General features: G+C 42.2%; 1 protein-coding gene across 12 annotated transcripts in view; it reads right to left on the bottom strand.

The window, feature by feature from the left end:
• The window catches only part of SLC8A1 (solute carrier family 8 member A1), a 363,153-nt gene that overhangs the window by 46,256 nt on the left and 302,207 nt on the right, over positions 1-14,690 (bottom strand). For 5 of the 12 annotated variants that reach the window (XM_004369523.3, XM_004369524.1, XM_004369525.2 and 2 more), the window contains 3 exons: positions 12,744-12,812; positions 6,498-6,628; positions 2,498-2,597 (listed from right to left, as the gene is read on the bottom strand). In XM_004369523.3, coding sequence (XP_004369580.1) covers positions 2,498-2,597; positions 6,498-6,628; positions 12,744-12,812 — 300 coding nt within the window. Of the gene's footprint in view, positions 1-2,497; positions 2,598-6,497; positions 6,629-7,022; positions 7,034-9,671; positions 9,678-12,743; positions 12,813-14,690 lie in introns of all 12 variants that reach the window. The other 7 variants (XM_004369528.1, XM_023735639.1, XM_023735645.1 and 4 more) reach the window with 4 other exon arrangements.

Raw genomic sequence — 14,690 nt, 5'->3', positions numbered from 1 at the left:
CTTGAGAGTTTTGCCTTTTATTCATTGCAGTTCTTCAAAGGATTATGGTTATAGGTGACAATCCCACTGCCACTCAATGGGACAGAGGAGGGGAGAAATTTTCTCACTTTTATATTTCTAAAAGGCAGTAGTAGATGGGACACTGGACTACTGTTTGGTAAATCAGAGCTTCTGAGCTATGCTCCAAAGCCAGGCAGCCTCACTGAGTCTCAGTTACCTCCTCGATAAGATAATAATAATAATAATTATAATTATACCTTCCTCATGGGATTTTGAGAGGATATAATTCATACAATAAATATGAAGGAGCCCCTGGGTAATGCAAGTTGTTTACGTGCTCAGCTGCCAACTGAAAGGTTGGAGGTTCAAGTCTACCCAGAGACACCTTGGAAGTAAGGCCTAGCTATGCATACTTCTCAAAAATCAGCCATTGGGAATGGTGAGCGGTGATGGTTAAACAACATGATGAATATCATTAATGTCACTAAACCGTACATGTGAAAACTGCAGAACTGGCAAATATTCTGTTACCTATATAATTATCAGAACAAAACAAAACAAAAACAGAAATAAAAAAACCTATGGTGCACACATCTGCTCTCACATGCATAGGGTCGCCATGAGTCAAAAATGACTCAGTGGTTACTGGTGGCATTTTTTAAATATATATAAAAGTGCAAGACAAAATTCATTCCTTTAGAGTACGAAGCATTAACATTTTTACAGCTGTTTCTCTGTATATCTGTCCTGAACAGGATGGATGATATGACTTTGGCCTTGTAACTACCTTTTTCCATTGCCATGGAGTGGTCATCAATTTTGGCCAGGGTCCTTAAGGGTTATAAAAATGTGTGAATGGACCCACACAAAACCACTCCACTTCTAGAAAAGCAAATTTGGCATTAACGTGTGTATCGACGGTGCCATCTTGGCCACCTTATCTATAATTGCAGCCCCTACACGTTTCCTGTCTGCCTCCACAGCTTGATTGTTCTCCATGATGGGGATCACCGGCATACGTACACTTAGAACACAAGCTCCATTTGGGCACCGCTATCTGTCTTTTGTACACTGTCATATCCGAGTACCAAGAACAATGACTGACACATAGAAAAATGAGCACGTGGTGACCACCGTGTGACCATTACGCAAACACTCATACATCTGCGGTCAGAGGAAGCCTGGCAACACCTAGGAAAGGTTCACTAAGGTTTATGTTGCCTTTACTGCTCAATTGGAATCTGTCAAAGCCCATAAAACAATTTGGAACATTTTTAATGTTTTCTACCATTGGAGCAGTTTCTTATTCGATCCACCTTTGGCCTTTTCATTTTTCCGTGAAGAGGGAGTATAGCTCACGCGTCAGATGCTAATCTTAGATTTATAGAAAAACATCAACCATATGAGGGAGTTTTCCCTTCCCTGTATGAGAATTCAGTGTAAATTCCAAACCCACTCTCCTAAGCAATTAGCCACCATTTAATGTTCATAAATTTCTGTTGTATACTCAATGACAAGAAACCAAAGCATGGATATAATCAGCACTAATAATAAGCAGACACACAATTTTTTACCACCCTCTGTTCCCACTGTACTTGGGAAATCTGTCAAATTATCCTAGGGCAGATTGGAAGGAGGGGGTTGTACTAGAAGTCATGGCCCAATTGCTAGTGATGCTGTTTCCATATTTTACAGTTTGGGAATCACTATTTAGAAAGCTCTAGCTTTGTTCATTAGCTGCAATAGGAGAGATGAGCCAGTGAGGAAAGTATGAGTGTAGATCGAGCAGAAGGCCCGGGAAAAAAAACCCATGTTAGTGTTGCTTTCATGAATCTTTGAGAAGGATTTTCTCTACCTTTATACAATCAATCACACAGAAAGTGGACAAGGTTTGACAATTCAGGAAAAGGACACTTTTTTCTATATTTAATTTCCCTGCGTCTCTGACTCTGAGAGTTTGAAAAATACTTCATTTTGTGAGATTTTCCTAAATAAAACCCTGTACTTTGCTCATAGAGGAATAAACAGAATGTGATTCTATATCCATCTCTAGAGCCAGTGCAAACACTAATTTGTTAAACGTTGTTGAAGAGAGTGTAAAATGATGCAGATGGTGGTGGTAATGTGTCTTAATGTCATCCTTTTCCACTTATGATTTTGCTCCTTCCTTTCTGACTTTCTCTTGGCCATCTTGTACTGCTTTCAGGGAATTTTCCAGACAAAGCTTTGTGAGTTAGAGACACAACAGGCTTTAAACGTATCTTGTCTGATTCCAGAAAGAAAGACTGCATCGATGGGGAAGAATGCCATGCTTGAAGACATTTAATAGTCTATATTAGACTCCAAAACGTGCATATGTGCTACAACTACCTTGCTTGTCTTTTAATTTTACCATGGAAGTCCTTTGGTGCTTTGCCACAGAACAAGTAGTCACAGTAGTAAAACTGAGCTCAGAATGGATCATTCTAATTTATAATATGCAGAGAAAGGCACTCACCAGCGCTGACAGTGATCGCTTCAATAAATTGCTCTCTCCAGCTGTTTGTCCCAACCACAAGGGCTAGGTTTGTCTTCTTAATGAGTTTGTCCACGGTACTCTAGAAAGGTTGAGAAGAATAAGATTATAACTGCTGGGTTTGTTAAGACCTTGGGAAATCTAAAACCTTGTTGATTTTGAAACCCCAGAGTTATATAAAAGATAGCAGATGTTAGGCTCAGAACAACAGTATTGACATCAAACATTGTTATGATTAAGCAAACAAGCACAGTCCTTTGTTGGCAACATTCTGAAATGGAAACTTCTCAGTAGCAAATATAAAGCCTTCTTCACTGCCTAATGGCCAATGAAGAATAGCCACAGTGTTTAGAATAGTGCATGTTGCAAAAGCCCATCCGTTCCCCTCGAACGCTTTGTGAACGTGCTTCTCTCCTGGCTTCATCTAGAGTGCGCTGTCTGCAACTGAATTAATACACGCCCTGCTCTGCATTACATATCTGTGAATAACCAGAAGTAGCAGGCAGGTTACAGAACCCAAAACTCTTACTATTGTACTCTTGTTTGTGAATGAAATGCAGTAAGACAGCAGATACTTCAGGTTGCTGTATGATCGTCAACAAATGGATTTTTCTTTGGCTACTAATTTTGTCAGCCTCGTGGCTGCTAGAGAATTCCATTCTCACCCTTCTTTTGTTGCAGACAAGAAAAGCCAAGACATGAAAGGTCAATTCTCATGGTTTAGAGCACATTGCACTGACTTTCCCCCCGTTTACTACTACTGCTTTGCATACCCCCTTATTTTCCTTTAGACCTTTTGAAGCACTTGGTTTTGTACAATTAGCACCCTCTAGCTTTCTAAATGTCACTTATGTGACAACAGGAGCAGCCAAACATTCACAAGAAACCTAAGGAAGCAGATGCACCCAAAGCACTACCATACATCACAGTGACCACAGGGCGAAGGGTCATTTCCAGGACATCAGGGCTGCCCTTTCCAGAGAAACTACCGCATCGACTAGTCTACCATACAACCACACTTACTGTCAGAGCATCCTTGAATTCCCACTCATTGCAAAGGGGCAGAAAACACGTATTATTTGTGTTAGGTGAGAATCCGTACATGGTTAGTGCAGTGTATCTGAATTGACTATGGTTTGAGAAATAGCATGTTATCAGCTAACTGAGGGTCAGAAAAGTGCAATTCTGGGGTCCTGAGTGAAAGGCCAAAGGAAAAACCATAATGCTCAATGTGTTAGTTCAAGGAAAGTCACGTGGACTGACTTGAAACAATGAGAAGATAATAAACATGCAAGGGCCCATCTCCAACTGATCTACTTTGTGTTTTCAAAAATCACTCTCTGCTAGATTACATGTCCTTAGGGTAGTGACCTTTCAGCCTCCAGCCTTGTGTCTATCACTGCAAGTGCCCCAATAACAGCTACAACAGACACTGCTCGTGGCCACCATAACTTGGAGCACATGACAAGCACCTGTCTTTTCTCTCTTGACTCAGCCACATCTTCTCAAGTCCTCTGGGCACCTTGGTTGATACCAGTTCAAAGTTCTGTGCAGAAGGTAACAAGAAATAATTCTGATTCTGCCAGATGAAATGGAAACTTGGAGCAGGACCCTCCAAAGAAGGCCTCTTTGTGCTGAAACCAAGGCAGGGCAGCCCATCACTTGAGGAATAAACAGTTGAGCAGATAAACAGCTCTAACAGTTGAACACAGATCTGCTAAAGAACAAGGTTTTAAGAGAAACGGAACTTACATGGGATAACATATGTATTACCCAGGGTAGATTTTAAACTTTAGTTCACATTAACCCTGGAGGACTATGGAATACCAGGGGTCTTCCTAGGACTTAATTTGCATATGTGCCCTTCCCTGATCTGTGGGAGGAGGGGGAGCTACTGAAGAAGACTTTGAATTCCAGGCACCTGAGCCTGGGCTTTGCCATCTACACTTAATCTTGAGGTATCATAAATGCCAGTGATCAGCTCTTCTCTTCGCTGCACTAGACTTGCAAAGCGATTCTTAGAACCTCGCCCTCAACAATAGGTGGTAGTAAAGGCATGTCCTTATTCACAACACGGTAAACAAGAACGCTGGGCAAAGCAGAGTGGGGCATTGGGAGGTGTCACTCAGATTTGGGTCTCTAATACAATTCTGGGAGCTTTGAACAAGTTTCATAAAATAGCTGTGTTCTAGAAAAATAAATTTCCTCAAAGAATGACAAAAAAATATGAAAATTGACACCTAAAGGCACATTAGACACATGCCCCAAAGGTGCTCTTTTTATGTTAAGGATAATTGTATTGATAGACGATGAGGAGATGAGAAGAAATGGTTCAAGGAAGCTTTTCTAGGAGGATACGTACCCCAAACAAGCTAGATTTAGGTAAAGAGACTGGGCAGACTTTCAAATGCTCAGCTCACTGGAGTGGTTGCTAGAGAGAGCTTTGGATTCAAGAAGGTTTTGCAGTCTGGAAGACGGTGCCCACCATAGCCAGTCCAACGCTTCCTAGAGGAAAGTTATCATGGTTGCTCTTCCTAGTCAGGAGTGCACGGAAGGGGTAAGTGGAGGTTGTTCCATAAGGGAGAGAACATACAATTCTTCATGAGATTCCAGGGTGGGGTAGGGTTCAATCTTGCTCCAGAAATGCCACCCCATGGAATCTCTGCTGGTGAGTGGTGCCAGGCCCACTGATTCCAGGTGAAAAGAGGGTGCATTGGGAAGAGTGAGGTCAGACACACCTGGACAAGAGATCTCCAAATTGGTCCCCAGAAGTGGACAGTCTGAGATTTCGGCACCTCTGGGATGACAGGGAATCTGTGCGTGTGCTACTCTCTCTGTGTGGAGCCAGTCCCTGTGTCAAACAACATGTGTGCTCTGACGGTTGGGGCCTCCTAGAGCCATTAGTCCTAGGGTTTACCCCTGATATGTCATTCTAGCAGGATGAGTGCCCGAAGAGTTAGATAGATCCTCAGTGGCGTGAAGGGAAAAGTTTAATTGCATTTTTATCTTTAAAAAATTCCACTGTAACTGCAAAGACATTTCTCTTTGCACCTGTCTCCTATCAGGCACCTCAATGTGTGAACTAAATTAAAAAAAAATAATTAATAGGCCCAGCCAAAGGAAAAGAGGCCACTACTAGATAAAATACTGAGGCTTCTTAGTTGGTGGCCTGATTCCCCTTTTGGAACCCTCATTCCAGTTTTTCAGACAGGAGCAGAGTCTGCTGATGAAAAATAGGCGAAGAAAATATTACTGTGCTCTGGGTTTGGAATTCTGGAAATCAAAAGAGGGGGAGCTTCTTCTTAGATCCTAGTGTAGAACTGAGTTGTGGCTCCATTTAGAGTCTTCTCAGATATTACCACTGTGTGGCGATAGGATGGAAGATGGGGTAGGGCCAGAGGGAGCAGCTAAGGATAGACAGAAAGTGTCACCTCAATGTCTTAAGCTCATCCCAGGCCCATTTGGTCAGTTTTGAAAAAACATCTTTACCATCAGAAGAATTGAGAATCCATCTTTATCAGCTCTATTATGAGTGGTAGGAACTGTACCTTCAGTTCAATGGCTATGCTAAAATGTCCTAAAATCCGAAGGAGATGACTAAATACAAATGAAAGCTCATCAACAGGATGTTCCATAGGGACATTAACTGCACCCCTACAAAACAAAAGCCTCTTAATTTTCAGCAGTGTGAATGTTTTGCTTCCGATAGATGTATTAGCTTTATTAGATACAGCTTGGTTTCTTCTGCTCTTGGAATTGCCTTTGGGGCACTTGTCTCTGTGCAGTAAATGATGCCACCTGCTAGGCCATTGTTCTGATGTTGTTTGGTTTAGAGATCCACTTGGTCCCTTACTAACTCCATTCTGAATCTGCTCTAAAGGCCTCTTAACTTATGAACCAGTTCCTGAGATTACATCTGCCTCTCTTTCCAGATGGCTCTTACAACACAGGCTAACACTATAGACAGGGTTGGTAGGCATACCTTGAACTCATAGGATTCTTCAATGATCACTTCCAGCCTGGTGTGCTCTCCCAGGATGGGGCGCCCCATTTCTGCAATACGCCTCTCTTCTTCCTCTTTGCTGGTCAACGGCTGCTTGTCATCACATTCCTCTGTGAAAGCGAAGGGCAAGAAAGTGAGCAATGTGCTCAGTTTTATTGGGTAATCCCTGGATCCTGCTACAAGAAAGCCATGGAGAGAGGAAGCCCTAATGACCTACTTAGAGTCCCTTGGGTGCGATCGTATGTCTGGAGGGGAGGATTGGGCAGAAGCTTAGCATGTCTGGCAGCACATCACTGTCACAGCAGGTGGTTATAATGTCCCCAAACCTAAGCTGATGGCTCATGCCAAAGTGTAGTTCGGGAAAGACAACTTCGAAGGGGCTGTCACCAAGAAAGACGCTGCCTACACGCTGTCTGAGTGGAGGGATGCACCCAGCTGTTCCCTGCGACTCTGGCTCAGCTGGCCGTTTGTACACATTCCTTCAGCACATGAGCAAAGACAAACAATTAAAAGTGCTAGACTGTCCCTGAGGGATAGAGGAGATCCTGCCTGCTCCTCTCCCCTTTCTAGAGGCACAGAAATGCCCCAGAACCACAGGGAAAGTGGAAGGCAAATTCTGATTTTAGCCTCTCATTTACCAAGAGCCCCTGTTGCAAGTTAAGCAGCAAAACAGCTATTCCACGTTTTGGTGAGATGCCTGGGCTCCAGTGCTTCCTCTCTCTGGGGCAAAGCTGAGAAGTGTGAGGAAGACCTTGACAATGTTAATCTTAAAGTAAACAGGGAGGGAGAGAGGGAGGCCTTTGGGGAGTGAATAGTGACTCACCATGTGAGCATGATTATTTCTACAAGTGCCATGTAGCATTCACTGCAGGAGAGGCTAGTGGGTACTGAGAAAATGTTAATAGACCCAAGAGTCCTTTAATGAGGGGAAGCTCACAGTTGGCTCCTCTCTACATTAAGGTCATTAGGATTTATCCTAGTCTGAAAAGGCCATGCACTTGTGAAGGACAAACACTAGGCCTGTAATCACTCAGCCCCCTTATCCCTCAGGTCCAGGATGCTGCAGCAAGAGAGGCCACTTCCTTTTGGAGTTAAGCTGAGCAACCAACATCCCCAAGGAGGAAGTGTCTGCCCTACAGAAAGATGTCAGCCCTGATGCCTTCACTTCTAGGACTTCTAGGAAAATGGCTTGAAACAGAACTGTTGACTGAGAAGACATCAAAAGAGAGGGACTTCTAGCCCAGGCTTACACACATGAGCATCTTGACTTTTGCATTTAGGAATCAGTTTCCCTAAGAGTCCACACCTCTCATTCCCTTTAAAGACTCACGGCTTCCCTTCTGCCAGGGGGCCCTGCTGTGGTGGCTCTATTGGCAGCTCTAGCCATTGTTGCAGAGAATGTTTCCTGGGCCAGATGTTCACTGCTGGGCTGGGAGCATCTTGTAAATCAAGTGTCAAAACCAACCGAAGGCAAAAGCACAATGTAGCATATCAACTAATCCTTTAGAACGTATTCAAGAGTGTCTTCCCAGAAGGATATTTGCAAATCTGCTTTCCTATCCCCAGGGATCACAAGGTACCAAGAAATTCGATGAAGACTAAAACGAAGTGAAGCTAGACTGGCAAGAAGCTGCTGAATGCTAGCAGAGGCAAAAGAAAAGGGCAAGGTAATGAATTTTAGCAAGAGAAGTCATTTTTTATAGTAGGCTTGGGGAGTTATGACTCAAGGGAAGGCAAACGTTTCTGATTAGAGTCCCAAAGATTGGTCCTCTCAAAATTATGTGTGTTGAGCCATGAAGCAGGGTCGAGATAACATGAAGTCCAATTCACGAAGCTCTCAAATCAATCATATTTTGATTCTCACCAAATGCTCATACTTGGACCCAGAATAACATTTTCGGTAGATTTCATTGTGTCTTTGAGATTCATGTTCAATAAGAATTATTTTCCCAGGATAAGAAATATCGTCACTTGGGCTGTTATTTGAATTGCAAACAGAGAACTCCATAGGGAGAGGGTATTTATTATGGCTCCGTTTTCTGTAGTTTCACTTAAACATGGCAAGTTACTTTGAACAGATCTCAAGGTAATTTAGGCAGAAAATATAGAGAAACGACAAAATAAGGGCAAAATGGTGGCACTGTTTAATGGAGCAATTTACAAAATGACATGATTTAGAACATGATATTAAATAAACGAACATGGTAGTAAAGGAAATCAAATCTCACAGTGAGTGAAAATGTTATTCCCTGTTCAATCATTCTTCAGTTCTTCTGATCAAGAGGAAATGCTTAGTTTGGTGCTGCTATGTCTGTAACTAGTTTCCAAAGTTTGAGTTTCTACCATTTTAAGAAAGAGAAAATAGATCTCCGTGCTAGAACACTTGTCAGTATCCAGCTAGAATTTAATAACTTTTTTTTATTGTACATTTTTTAATCTTACTTTCTATTTATGACAAACGATATGAGTTTTTCATTCGAATCAGTGGTTTAAAATGTCCTTTTTAAAATAAATTCAGTGAACTAAAAAAAGAAGCAATTTCTAAAAATTACTTTCAGTATATATTAAAAAAAAACACCCAAAACCTATGCCATCGAGTCGATTCCGACTCATAGTGACCCTACAGGACAGAGTAGAACTGCCCCATAGGGTTTCCAAGGAGCAGCTGCTGGATTTGAACTGCTGACTTTTTTGGTTAGCAGCCATAGCTCTTAACCACCGTGCCACCAGGGCTCCAAGTATATAATAGTATGGTTGGAGTGAAGCCAAAGCAAAGATTTAAGGGACGTATGAGAATAACTAAAATTTAGGAAACAGTGTTTTAACCAATTTCATACCAATCTAAAGAAAACAGGGTACCTTACTTCTATCACTGTCTGCTTATTGCTCCAAACCAGTTTTGGTTCTCTAACTTTAATCCCATTGTCTGGAAAAGCTTCCTAGTCTCCATCTAATCAAATTCTACTTACCTTTCAAAACCTCAGCTTCAGCCCCTTCTTACATGAAAGCTCCTGCAATTAACTTATTTAGGAAAGACCACTCCTAACCTAGGAAACCCTGGTGGTGCAGTGGTTAAGTGCTATGGCTGCTAGCCAAAAGGTTGGCAGTTTGAATCCACCAGGCGCAACTTGGAAACTCACTGGGCAGTTCTACTCTGTCCTATAGGGTTTCTATGAATCAGAACTGACTTGGCAGTAGCAAGTTTTACTCTAACCTAGAATTAATTCCTTAATATTAATTGTGTGTGTTGAAGATGGACACTTACTATGTACTGTTTTGTTTTTAATTACCTGTATCCAGCAGGTAAACTGAGGATTTCCTGGGTGGCACAAATGGTGAAGTGCTTGACTACTAGCTGAAAGGTCGGTGGTTTGGACCCAACCAGAGGCAACTTGGAAGAAAGGCCTGGTGATCCTTGCAAACCCTATGGAGTAGTTCTACTCTGAACACACGAGGTCTCATGAGTCAGAACTGACTCAATGACAACTAACTAACAACAACACATAAACTTGCTGGGGACAGAAAAAATGTCTCGGTGCTCTATGAACTTCCTCGCATTTCCCCAGGGCCTATCACAATGTGTGGAACTTTTGTTGTTGTTAGGTGCTGTAGAGTTGATTTTCTACTCATAGCAACACCATGGGATAGAGTAGAAGTGCCCCATATGGTTTTCTTGGCTATAATCTTTACTAAAGCAGATCACCAGGCCTTTCTCCCAAACAGCCTCTGGGTGAGTTTGAACCACCAGCCTTTCAAGTCTAGTCGCCGAGTGCCACCAGAGCTTTTTGTATAGAATATAGTTGGTGCTCAATAAATATTCGTCGTTTGCCTCTCCAACTCACTGATTTTAGAGAAGTCTTGAACTCCTCTATGCATAGAAAATTATTTATTTAACACAGGTCATTACACTCCTACAATACATCAACACAGCTGTAACCCTCACTGTCCAGGAGCTGCTGGTCTAATGGAAAGAGAGGCAGAGAGATGGGTAAGGGCTGAGGGAATAGGGTTGGGAAGCAACTCATTCTGTCTAAGGGAGTCAGGGGAGACTTTAGAAAAGAGGAGATATTTGAACTTGATCTTGAAGCATGCATAGGAGCTTGCCAGGTGAAGGTGGTGGTAAGGATGGCTAGGAGGTGGTAGGGAAGAAGAAGTCAAAGTACAAAGGCACTTTGTACGACATCATGGAAAGGTCAGGGTTTTTTCCCTTAGTAAGTGTCATGAAAATTTAAGATAATTATATTTACATGTAACTTAGAGAAGGCAGCTGGATAAATCCTAACTCTTATTGATGTATTAGTATTTATGATTTAGATTTTTGGCACCGGCAAAGAAGAAAGATGCATTCTAGTTGTTTTTTTTTTTTAGGTGTTCTCTTTTTAGATACCTTTTGATGAATATGGAAATGGTTTAAGAGCTTTGTTTTTGATCATCTATTATGTTTGTTTCCTTTTCACATTGAGCACTGGATCAATAGAAACCCATTTTACATGGTCAAGGTCAGGCTCATTTCCTTACTTATGCAGAGTGGTAACATGCTGTAGTCCTAGTTTTGTTTCTCGGATAGAGAAAACTAATTCTCTCTCGTTCCCTTTCTCTATCTCTCCCTCTTTCTGTGTACACATACATTTTATAAACTTTTTATATTTTATTGAGAAGTTGGGAATTACTTAATAGCAGAGTCTTAACCAATCAACACAACTTAAAGAACAAATGTCCAGTCAACAGCCACTGTTAAAATCAATATTGACAGGACATAAAATAATCTTGTGATAAAATAAATCACTGATGGGGGAAATCTCCTTTTCCCTCTGAGTAACTGATTTGGTTTTGCAAATAAGAGCAAAGAATAAAAGCTAACAGGTATCTGGGATCGGAGAAAAGCAGAATTATGCCAATGCTGCTTTCCACGCTTTCTGGTGCAGGCTGCATTTGGAGCAGCTTCACTGTTGGGGAGGAGGTGAAGGGCTGCGAGTGGGGATTCTCAGCAGAAAATAGGACCACAGGCATGGTTATCTCATTATATAGATCTTCACCTGACAAGCTACTGCTGTTACTCTTTACTGTGGTGATGACTGGTAATCTTAATGAACAAGGGAGGATTTAGAAAAGAGTAAAAGGCCAGTGGTGGAACAATCTTACGCAAGGTTATTTTAATCTTTCACTCAGAGCCATGGTAACAAGTCCAAGAGCAGAGGTCTTTTGAAAGTTTTCAGCAGCTGGCTGGCCTCTCTGATTGGGCTTTAAGGAGACTGGCACTTTAATTTCCAGGAGGAATATTCTGGACCAGTTCTGTAGTCAGGACTGGGTACCATGATTATTGAATAGGGTGTGGGTGTGAGGACGAGGGGAGTCCTACAAGGTCAGACAGAAGTGTCTCTACTGCCACAGCCAGTGACGGCTGATGGTAATGATTAAAGAGTAAATCCTTTTCTCATTCAGAGACTTAGCACCAGGAGATGATACCAAACCAGTTGCTGTTGAGTTGACTACAACTCATGGCTACCCTATGCGTGTCAGAGTAAAACTGCACTTCATAGGGTTTTCCATGGCTGAGTTTCCGGAAGTACATCGCCAGGGCTTTCTTCTGAGGCACCTGTGGGTGAACGTGGACCTCCAATCTTTTGGTTAATAGCTGAGTGTGTTAACCATTTACACCACCCAGGGACTCTGCAAGGAGATGATGCTGGGGCCCTAAGCCTACAGCTGATCTGAGATAGCTGTACAATCACCTAATCATCATGTCAATGTTCCCTTATCTCCGCTATGAAGATCCGCACAGATGAGCTATCATCTGTGCATGCGTGGCTAAGCCCATGTTTCCAAGAGGCAGGAAAAGCAGGCAATAGGAAGGAATACAGCTTAGCTGTTAAAGAAACTTCATTATACACGGGATGAAAGACACCAGTTTGAGAAGAGAGACTGACAAGAAATCTGAGATATATTGAGATTTGAGAGGGAGAGGCCATTTGGATCCCTTTTCTCTGCAGGTTCATGCTGTTGTCTCCACAATGCCTCCTGTTCTGCTCTGATGCAGTGGTGTTTTTTGTTGCTGAGCCACCATACTTCCGACTGCTAGAGAAACCACCACATTGTTTAGCAGTGTTTTAGGGGGACACAGACTAAAACGTGTAACTAGTATCTGAAGACCTAAAGAACACTTGGAGGTGGTTAGCTTCAAGTTAATTAAACTATGGATTTCAAGGACCATGACGAAATGAGTACCTGCAATGTTGATTACGGTAGAGGGAATCGGATGTTCTCTAGCATGAACTTTCCTGAAGACAGGCTGGCCTAGCAAAAGGACAGGTAGAAAATCAGCAGAATGGATAGCATTGGCTTGGTGTCAACGCTTTGTGGAATTAGTAAGCTAAACATCACACCAGATGCACACGTTGCAAGCAGTGTTAGTTTGAGATTTGAGTGGTGTTAGGTCGCCCCTACATAGGTAGCAGGAGTGAACAGAGTGAGCAGAGCTCTGGTGGAAGTCATTGCCCACGGATGGGAGCAAGTGTTCCATGAGCCAAACCAGATAAAGTGAACCACACAGCACATGGCAGGGGTGTGGAGAGACTCCTACAGATGCCTGAAATGGAGTCTCCAGGTCCTTCACGTTACTGCTTTCAGATGCATCATGGAGCAACAGAAAGCACTTGATGTGAAGACAAGAGGCCTGGTCTTGGAGCCTATAGGTGCCAACAATAAAGCCTTGAGCAGGCCATTTCTTCCAATTCTCTCACATGTAAAATGGGGATAATAGCACCTGCTCTATGTCATAAGTTTCTTTGACAGTCAACTGATATGCTATCTGGGAACAAGCCTACTGCATTTATTTCCTGGGCAGCCTGGATGGGAGTGTGCTTTTACACTTGCAGGCTTTGCAAGGGTAAGTCATTGGCATGGCAACTGTCTGGATTCACCAGGCTTAGAGCTTTCACTGAAGTCCTGGCTCAGATGCCTGCCAGTTCCACCTGCTGTTTGCGTCTACAAAAAGCTACCCAAGACGGACCTGGGAATCATGAGACCTGGGACTCACTGCCAACTCTGTCATCTGCTTTTTGTCTAAACTTGCGACTCAGTTTCCTCAACTAAAAAATGAAACTGAACTCAAAGGAGCTTTGTTTCTCTAACCTACGTAGTGGAGTGGCGAAAGTCTTCAACTATTAGAATTTCCATTGTTTGCCTTCCTTAAAAAGCCATTGCATGATAGTTATTTCATGATGAGCATATTAAGACTGGAGGAGTTGAGTATTACATGATTTCATTAACCAGGGAACTGTATAGCTTCATATCTTAGAAGTTTTGGGGATCAAACATGCTTCTCTCATCTCCAATTTGAGGCAGAATAATTAATTGTATTTAAAAAATCCATATTTATGCACTTTAATTTCCCCCTTTTAGGGTCCCCCTCATTTTTCCTTAGACTGGAATTTTTACTGACAGCATTTGTTAGATGTAGCAGGGGTTTGGATAGAGAAATGGTTTAATGTGCAATTTAAAAACACAGGTAGTCACGAGGGGCTGGGGAAAGGAAAGAGGGCAGTGCTGGGATTAGAACAGCCATCACAGCTCTGGACGTGAAGTCAGAGGGTTTCGTTCTGAGTCCTGGGTGGTGGTTTGGGGTAGACTGATTAATCTTTCTGAACCTTCACATCACCTGAAAGGCAAATTATACATTTTGAATCATTTTGTCATTAAATGCTGTATCTGAAGAGAAGAAGTGGAGGGCAGCAGCCCGTGTTACCAAGCTCATTCAGTAACAGGGCTGGGAAGGAAAAAACAAGCAACACAGAATAAGAGACCAGATGAATAATGAAAGTAAGGGGAATATCATTGGAAAGAAATCCATATTCTAAAAGTTTTACTTTGGACAGAATCACTTTGGAACTGATTGTCATGCATTTATACTCACAGTGGTTTAAGTTAACCCCAACTCCTACCGTGCCATTTGCAAAATTAGAATTTTTTGAATTATTTCCTTTCTCAATACTTTTATTCATCTCTCCCATTTAAAAAATAATTAGAATATTGATAGCTGCACAATATATTGGAAAATGTCATGTAGGATGGCCCTTAGAGGCATCTTCATCCTGCAGCTTCAGAGGAATCAGAGCTACCTTTTGATATTTATCTTCTTCTCTAAATCTGCATAGAGGACTCTGAAAATATTTA

This window comes from Trichechus manatus, unplaced genomic scaffold (assembly GCF_000243295.1).
Source record: "Trichechus manatus latirostris isolate Lorelei unplaced genomic scaffold, TriManLat1.0 scaffold00005, whole genome shotgun sequence".
NCBI classification, from domain to species: domain Eukaryota; kingdom Metazoa; phylum Chordata; class Mammalia; order Sirenia; family Trichechidae; genus Trichechus; species Trichechus manatus.
This window is presented reverse-complemented; position numbering and strand designations above follow the sequence as displayed.